The following is a 9087-nucleotide window of genomic DNA, read 5'->3' on the forward strand; positions in this document are numbered from 1 at the left end:
CCATCCTTGCCAGAATTCATGCCAAGCCTTTTCATAGCCCGCCTTTTAATCCCGCTTGGTTCTATGCCATCTCCATCCTTCACCTCCTTCTATTTCATGGGGATTTGAGCTGTATTATCAATATCTTCTTCTTCCCCCATACTTGCATCTTCGGAGCTTCCTTTTCTTGGGATTCCATCATTGTTGTGTCCTCTATGTCGAAAGTGGCTATGTGAGGAGCTCATGCCACTGTGACCACCACCCTGGAAGACCTGAGTCCCCCTTCTCTTTGCCACCAACCATTATTTGCCCCATTGTATACTATCGGTCGGATGTATGATGTCCCCACATTCATCCATATCATGCCCTAGCAAACCGCAAACCTTGCAGAAGTAACATATTTTTCATACTTCACATCCAGAAACAATCTTTCTCCAGCCATGTTTAATTAATGAAGTCCATCATATCAATGGCGTGCTCACTTCAATCTTCACCCTTACTCGTACATAATTTCTCTCAAAGAACCTCGTAGGGTTCATCTCAACGCTCCGCACCGTCCCGATTCTCCATGCTAATTGGTCCACGATCGGATCTTTCCTACATATATCTGGAATCTTATGTATTTGTGCCCACATTGAGACCATGTCAAGATGTATTGTTTTCGACATTTTCCCATCAATATCTTCAAGCAACACCATGAGACCACGGAAGATTTAAGGCCCCTGAAACATCACCCTCTTACCGTCTTTGAGGAAAAACATGTAGTCCAGAAAAAGATTGTCGTCTACCTCCCTGATCTCTGGCTCATGGGCTAGGTTCCAGATGAATTTTATTGTCATCCACCATCCATCGGCTGATTATAAATCCCAGAAAGATAGTCGGTAGAAACCTAAATACTACCCTAGTTCGGATTGTTTCCAATTTAAACGCGGTAGCATTTCCAGCGTAATAAAAAAAAAATACTCGAGCACTGTGTCTAGCATTTTGGCACAAGAAGGGCCCGTTAGAAGCCCACTTGGGTAGCACAAAGAGAAAAAGAATGAGTTCACTCTCCCCCAACTCCATCCAGCAGGCAGCCGCACACATCCGCCGCCGCCGCGAGGGTTCCCGGCGGCCACCTCTTCTGCCGACCGGTCAGGAGATGCCGTCACCTCTGACGGACTTCCCCGGCCACCTACTGGCCGAGATCTTCCTCCGGCTGCCCGACCCGGGTCACCCGGCTGACCTCGCCCGCGCCTCCGCGGCCTGCGTCACCTTCCGCCGGCTAGCCACCGACGGCTCCTTCCTCCGTGCCTTCCGCGGCCTCCACGCCCCGCTCCACCTCGTGCTCCTCAACCTCGGCGGGTTCCACCCAGCCTTCCCGCCTCACCCCTCCGCGCCCACCGCCCGCGCGCTCGCCCTCGTCGCCGACTTCAAGTTCTCCTTCCTCCCCTCCCACCGCCAATGGATCGTGTGGGACGTCCGCGACGGCCGCGTCCTCCTCTCCCGCAAGATCGCAGATGACGGGCAGCCCCGAGTCTTCCCGGAGCTCGCGGTGTGCGACCCCTTGCACCGGCGGTATGTCCTGCTTCCCCCGGTACCTGACGACCTAGCCGCTTCGGTGGAGCACCGGCTCCCCCATCCTTTCCTCGCTCCCCTCGGCGAGGAGGAGGAGGCGGCGCCAACAGAAGAGACGGCATTCAGGGTGATCTGTTTGGCACTTGGCAAAACTAAGCTGGCAGCCTTCGCCTTCTCTTCAAGCACGGGACAATGGCGAGATGCTGCGCAGCCTTCGCCTTCTCTTCAAGCACGGGACAATGGCGAGATGCTGCGTCCAAGGATTTGAGTGATTTGGGCCTTGGCATGCGTGACTCAGACATGATTTCATGGATGAACCCTTTTTACCTCAGGCGCCATTATGCTTATGGCTGCTTCTACTGGGATTTTCTCGTGGTCAAGCGGAATCTGTTGCTCGTGCTTGACATCAGGAGGATGGAGTTCTCCATTGCAGAACTCCCACCCGGTGGATGGTATAGGGAAGGTGTAGCCATCGTTGAGGCAGGGGAAGGCAGGCTTGGGATGTTTGGTCTCAGTGGTGAAAACGAAATTGCATCTGATCTCACTTATGCCATTGTGCGAAACAGAGGTGAGAGTCCCAACCAGTGGCTGATGGAGAAGACAATCTCACTAGATTCTGGGTACCACTATTTTATCAAAGCTGTAACAGAGAGGTGTTTGCTATTGATGAGAACAGAATCCCTGCCAGGTTCACCTATAGAGAAGCCACTCCTTGAGTATTTCACAATGGACATCGAGACATTGCAGCTTCAGAGGGTTTGTGCGAAACGGTTCAAGCTCAGGCTACCCATGTCAAGCATATATGCCTACTTTTTTCAAACCGGGATATATACCAACTTTCCACCATCGTTGTTACCTCCACGGACAGTATGAAGTGGTAAAATTTCTATTGCATCCTTGTTATTTCCTTCCCTTTGTAATTATTGCACAGCTTATCTAATTCTTGATTGTTCATTATTACAATTGATTATTATTGTTTACATGATTTATTAGTATTTTTTCCTTGTGTGTGTGTGTGGGAAAGCTAAGCATGCTTGAGAGCATATTTGTGTTCTGTTATCTTGTTTGTTCCAACTGGCATTTTAATTGAACGAGGTTGGTAAGAAAATAATATCTTGGACACTGTGAGTAGCTTATGCACGAGTCCTGATGGAACCAATTATTTCGAATGTAACATAGAAGGAATACAAGTTTGGATCCAGTTTACCTCAAGAAATTTCATTAAAGTCAAGGACAACTCATTTTGTACATTAGTATTCTTTTGATAGATATACAAGTAGGGAGAAAAGTTTCCTTTTAATCATTTTCACATGTACAGTATAATTTATTAATTTTATGTCGCGATGTTATTTAGAAATCCGCATAATTTGGTACAGTCAGAAACAAGATTCTGAGTTACTGTTTAAAGTACTAAGAATAGCTTATGCATGCTCACAAGCTGTTTTATCTGAAATCAACCTCAAGGGAGTGCTTATCGCTGCACAGGCAACCAAATTTCTTGTTTATTTCAGTCAATCTCGACCACTTTTAGATCCTCGTGTCGTGGTAGTTCTCCTGAATTTTAAAGCGGATCATATGGGTGAGATGATTAACTTAAACTTTACCTTGCAGGCACACCAGCGTTTTTTTCAGAAAACCTGAAAAGCAAATGATCAGTGTATTAAGTAAAAGCAAGGGAAAATAGCACTTTGTCGCAAAAACATATTCACAATCCTGCTGTTTGCACCACCATCATCATTCTTATTTCCAAGTAAAACAAAAGAGAATCGTATGGTCTGATGATGTGCTAGCCTGCAATGGCAATGCCAGGCCAAACTTTCAGTATAACATATTGCTGTACATTTGATTTGATTTATGAGCTACTAGTACTAAACAAGCTGCTTACTTGAATTAGGAGTTGCTCATGCCAACAGTCAGCTCCCTGGTAAAACGTCACAAGAAAACTTTGCTGTCCTGAGGTTGTTTCAGGTGCTTGTGCATTAGCAATTTAGCGAGATGAATTTGTATTTGTTTCCTTTCTGTGAGTCCCTTTTGTACTGGGATGAATGGCAAACGGCACCTAGTGTGCTGGTTTTTGCTACCAACAGTCCAATACACACCTGTTTCTTTTTCAGTTGAATTTTGTTATACTGCTAGGTGCCTAGGTAGTATATTAACTCCTGGAACATGAATGTACCAATTCTGCGTGACTCAAGTTTTTCACAAATCATTTCCTTTATTATGTTGGCGTGCCTCTGTTTGGCTATGTATTCCAACCTGTGTTTCAAATTACAAGGCTAAGCACACTGAACTGAGTGTTTTGCAGTGACACATTTCAAATTCAGCTAAGAGCACTATATCAATGAGATACTCCCTCCGATCCAAGATAAGCGTTGGAATTTGAACTAAAACCACGACACTTATTTTGGACCGGAGGGAGTACTACGTGCATGTCGTCATATGTGAATGTTGTTCTTGTTTTCATGCTACTTCAAAGTACTTGTTGTATGTTTACTGTTTGCATTGTTAGGGGCTTGGGGGTGAGGACAGGGCAGCTCAATCTCTTCTCAACCCAAAAGTGATTATGTGTGTTTGGTTGGGTTCTTGTGGTGTTGATGTGAGCTGGAGATTCTTGGGATCTTGGTCTAGGCTTCTTTCAATTTTCACCTGGAGAAGATCACCGTGGAGCAAAACAAAAGGAGCCACAGACAATGAAATTAACACGTTCTAACTGTGGGAAAAGCGAGATTTTTGTTTTCAAGTACATTTCGATTCGATTAGTCTATCAATGTATTCATGTACATTGCAGGTCATATCCTTCTCTTAAACACATTTTTAGCCAAAGGCAGCAGCCCAAAACTTGGACTCTGGCACTGTCCACTTCACGCCTTGTACTCCGGCAGCGGCAAGGCAATATTTTATTTCCCTTTTTAATGAAATGGCAAGGCAATGTTTGACCAAAGGATGTCAATCGTGTTTGCAGGCCTAAGCGCAGCAAAAAAACATCGTTGCAACCAGAGCGTATGCAGAACAGAGGACAGGCCGGCGTGTGCAGAGCACTTCCCCTGAATGCCCAACCAGGAGAAATACAAATGCGACTACTGAAAATGAATGGAAGACTCAGTGACAGGAGCAGGTCCCGCGATTAGCTTGGGCCAATCTGGTAAGCTCCTCATACCATACCGTGCTATGTAGCCCCTGATTCCTAGCAATCAAATCAGATACTTAATTTGGTGAACGATGCTACAAACGACAGGAAAGGAACAAACTCAGTGATCACTATTCCAAAGTGTTACAAATCATATATAGTACTGTATATAGGAAGCGAATTAATCCAGTGTTCCACGTTATTACATCCATAGTAGACAGCAAACAACTCATAAATCCATACATAGTAGGAGTAAACGACTAATAAACCCATTGTTCATGAATATGCATGGACACATAGCATTTTGCAGTGCCCGTAGTTTATGAGAGTAAAGGGTAGCACCACTTCACTCGTAAACATGCAAGACTCAACAAACCCAAGTAGGCATAACCCAACGAACAGGTTACCCAGTAAGATAGCCTGTAGATTTAGCAAGAGTCTGACGGCTTCGACTTCGACTTCATCTCCCATCCTCAACCAAACGGCACGTGGCTGACAGTTAGCAGCCAAATCAGAAAAATACCAACAACCTTAACGGCTAATAGTTGCAGTAACATTTATTGAACAGAAAAAATGGAAAACAAAGGCATCAAAAGAATCTAACTACATACCTTCTGCATGGACCTTTTTAACTACAGAATGTAATTGTTTTCTTTGGAATGTGCTCAATCTTCTGCCAGTTTGGATCATCAGTCGTTACACAAGATTGTGTGAACTCGTCACTGCAGTAATTGACTGTAATCTCCTCAAGAGACGTGGGCAGTTTTGGAAGCGACCACATGTTCTTGCATGAATCTATCTCCAGCGTCTTGAGTGATGTGAGTTGCTCCATATTGCCTGGTAAGGCATTCAAGCCGCAGTCCGCAATGATAAACCTCTCAAGGGACTTGGGCAGTGTTGGAAGCAACCGCATATTCTTGCAGTTTCTGATCTTCAGTATCTTGAGCGCTGTGAGGTGTTCCATATTTCCTGGTAAGGTATCCAAGCCGCAGTATAGGATGATAAACTCCTCAAGAGACTTTGGCAGTGTTGTAAGCGACCGCATATCCTCGCATGACTCTATATTCAGTTTTTTGAGTGATGTGACGTGCTCAATATTGCCTGGCAAGACACTGAAGCTGCTGCAGGCGACTTTAAACTCCTCAAGAGACTTTGGCAGTGTTAGGAGCGACGACACACTCTTGCAACTCCAGATCTCAAATTTCTTGAGCGATGTGAGGTGCTCCATATTTCCTCGTAAGGCATCCCTACTGCAGTCTGAGACGGTAAACTCCTCAAGAGAATTGGGCAGTGTTGGAAGCGACTGCATATTCTTGCATGAACGTATAGCCAGCTTCTTGAGGTGCTCCATATTGCTTGGTAAGGTATCCAAGCCGCAGTTTAAGACGTTAAACTCCTCAAGAGACTTGGGTAGTGTTGGAAGTGACCGTATATTCTCGCATGACCGTATATGTAGTTGCTTGAGCGCTGTGAGGTGCTCCATATTGCCTGGTAAGGCATCCCAGCTACAGCTAGCAACATGTAGAGAGCGAAGATGAATGAAAGCCCCAAGTTCAGCAGCAGGTTCCAGTTGGATCCATCCGATGAAGCTAAGCTCTTTCATGTTCTTTGGGCTGCCTTTATGCTTACCCATCATCCAACTCGGTAACCTTCTACCGTGGTAATTCCGGATTTCTAGTCTTTCAATATACTTTGATGGGCAAAGACCCTCAAGTACCTCTGCTTGAACCTCTGGACTGCAGCTCTGATCAAGATCCCACTGAAGTACCAGTTCTGTGAGTTTTTCCTTGCCAGCAAGATTGACTTCAAGAGCTTCCTCCTTGCTCTCAAAATTCTCAAGACCACAAATCAGCAGCTTGCCTTGAAGCTTGTTCAGGTCTTTCAGCTGATGTGACTCATAGCCCCGTTCCCTCCTAAATCTAAAGAATGGTAGCGTTTGGAGCAATATCAACCTGCCAATGTTTGCAAGTTGCAGATCTGCCTTGCTGATTACATGGCGCAAGTTGATTAGGTTCATCATATCTTCACCACTAGAAGAAGTCAAACTACCACAAAAACCAAAATCTGCCACCTGCATGTGGTAAAGCTTGGTAAAGGTGCCGGGTAAAGTTAGCTTGACCATTCCGTACACCCAGAAAGCAAAATAACGCAGATGCCTCAAATCACCAATAGAATCTGGGAATGAGAATGTGTGATTATTTGGAGTGACGCTTAAGTTCAGTACCCGTAATTTCGTCAGCCTTGTGAACATAGCGAACATACTCTTGAAGGCTTTGTGCTTGTCTGATTCAACATTTATCTTGCCATCAATGATGAGAGTGCGCAAATTTTGCAACCCATATATTTTCTCAGTAAGCACCTCAATATTACAAGTCCCAACAAAAAGATAGCGGACACCTAGAGGAACTTTTCCTCTGAAGTTTTTCTCTATCCTGAAGCAATCTTTCCCAGCAACCTCCTCTGCTAAATCACAAAGCAGATCATGAATTGTAAAGTAATCAACCTCACGATCATGTCCAGTTTCATATACCTTTTCTTTCCCTCTGAATTGCAGAAATGAGGATGACAACAATTCATCAAAATAATTTTTAGCAACATCTTCCATTTCCTCTTCGGGCTTACTAGTCTTTATAAACCCTTCTGCCACCCACAACTTTACTAACTCATCACGTCTCAACTTATGCCCCCTGGGAAAAATACTGCAGTAAGCGAAGCATCGTCTGACCTGCTCATCAAGATACTGGTAGCTCCACCATAGAGCTCCCATCGTGTCATTCATAAGGTCCCGATCTTTCTGACTCCTCCAAAACTCAATAGTTTGTGTCTCACGGAGCCGTGAACCCACTGTTCTGGCTGCTAGAGGTGATCCCTTCAGCTTTTTTGCAATGTCCTCTCCAATCATTTTAAGTGTACTTCTATCATGGTCACTTACCCTTGCATCCCGAAGTGCATAATGCAAGAACATTTCAAGGAACACTTCATCGTCCAGGTTAGATATGGGAATACGCCTCTCCTTGACAGAACCCAGAGCTACTAATGCAGCTTCAGTTCGACTTGTCACCAAGATTCTGCTTCCTTCCTTTCCAACATTCAGAGGGGAAATTAACTTCTGTAGTTCTTCACGGTCTCCCGAATTCCTACCGTCGTACCAGACATCATCCAGTACCAGCAAAATCTGTTTCCGACGTAGTTCATCCTCCAGTTTTTCCTTCAGGGTGTTACGATTATTGAAGTTATTGCATGCTTTCCCTGTAGCCCCCTCAAACATCTCCCTAAAAATGGAATCCAAATCAAATTTCTGAGAAACATGAATCCACATGACAATATCGAAATGGCCTTCCATTTTTTCTTGCCTACGCTTTTTCTCATGATCATAAACACATTGTGCAAGTGTTGATTTCCCAGACCCCGCGACGCCATGAATGCCAATTACTGAATAACATATACCACTGACGATGTTTGCTTGACACTGGTCTTCCTTCTCATGAAGCATTGCTATGATCTTGTCACGATCCTGATCCCGACCAAATACTGCTATTGGAGGGGCTGCAGTAGTGACTGCACAGCATGAATTGGTAGCAACAGCTCGCCTCCCATTATCATTAGTTACGCCTGGCAAGTTCAGTTGTTCCAAAACTTTACATGCACCACTTATGGCGCTTTCTATCTTCTTTAGGCTCTTCTCCAACTGTACTTTTGGCAAACCACTGTCCTGCAAAATCAAATAACAGGTAAGTTGAGTCCGTCAAGAACTTCTCTAGATTTTCTCTGCATGCCCTATAAATATCTAGAGAAAAGTGAACACTGGGTGAAGGGAATAAAGGTCACCGAAGCATAGCGTATGACCTTATCCGCTCGGAGCTCGCCACCACACACGTATCTATGTGCCGCTGCCTTGTGTGTTACATCAAGACCAGTGCGTATATCATGCCTATAAACCTGCAACGTTTATGCTTTGCCAGCCAATGCCTTTTATAACTTATAAGGCGACGATGAAAAAATACGGCCATGTCAGGTATGACCACCTAGACTCCTAGAGTCGGACTTACGGTTTTCACTCTAGAGATGGAACAGATACTTGAGAAGCCCCACCAAATAGAAGTCCTCCAAGTTCAAAAAGTGAATATTAGGGGACTGGCAAGAGTAGCGGTAACACGGGTGGAGCAGAGCTTAGGCCAACTCCAACGCACAACCCCAAATAATCTGGCCGCGTCCGTTTGAAGCCAAACGGACACAAATCGCGGCCCAACGCGCAGGAGTAAATGGACAAACGTCAGTTTTTTGTTTGCCGTCGACTCATTTCCGGTTTAAATTTGGGCCGCGTTTGTGCCAAAACAGATAGCGCGCGAACAGGTGAGACACTCACCCTTGTCCTCCCCTGTCCCGCCCGTCGAGGACACAACACCCTTTTTCTTTTCCCCCAC

The 9087-nt window shown here is 45.1% G+C and overlaps 2 protein-coding genes across 2 annotated transcripts in view; one reads left to right on the forward strand and one right to left on the reverse strand.

Moving 5' to 3' along the window:
- The first annotated feature begins 1109 nt into the window (after nt 1-1109).
- On the forward strand, nt 1110-4797 carry LOC119341511. Its single transcript, XM_037613385.1, has 3 exons — nt 1110-1752; nt 1806-2413; nt 4499-4797. The coding sequence occupies exons 1-2, from the start codon at nt 1121-1123 to the stop codon at nt 2407-2409; spliced, it is 1236 nt and encodes a 411-aa protein (XP_037469282.1). The 5' UTR covers nt 1110-1120; the 3' UTR covers nt 2410-2413; nt 4499-4797.
- LOC119341510 (putative disease resistance protein RGA3) overlaps nt 4796-9087 on the reverse strand; it is a 12001-nt gene continuing 7709 nt past the window's right edge. Inside the window, exons 2-3 of the mRNA XM_037613384.1 lie at nt 5275-8375; nt 4796-5155 (exon numbers count right to left, since the gene is read on the reverse strand). Coding sequence (XP_037469281.1) covers nt 5292-8375 — 3084 coding nt within the window. The 3' untranslated portion in view covers nt 4796-5155; nt 5275-5291. The remainder of the gene's footprint in view (nt 5156-5274; nt 8376-9087) is intronic.

This window comes from Triticum dicoccoides, chromosome 7B (genome assembly GCF_002162155.2).
Source record: "Triticum dicoccoides isolate Atlit2015 ecotype Zavitan chromosome 7B, WEW_v2.0, whole genome shotgun sequence".
In the NCBI taxonomy this organism is placed as follows: domain Eukaryota; kingdom Viridiplantae; phylum Streptophyta; class Magnoliopsida; order Poales; family Poaceae; genus Triticum; species Triticum dicoccoides.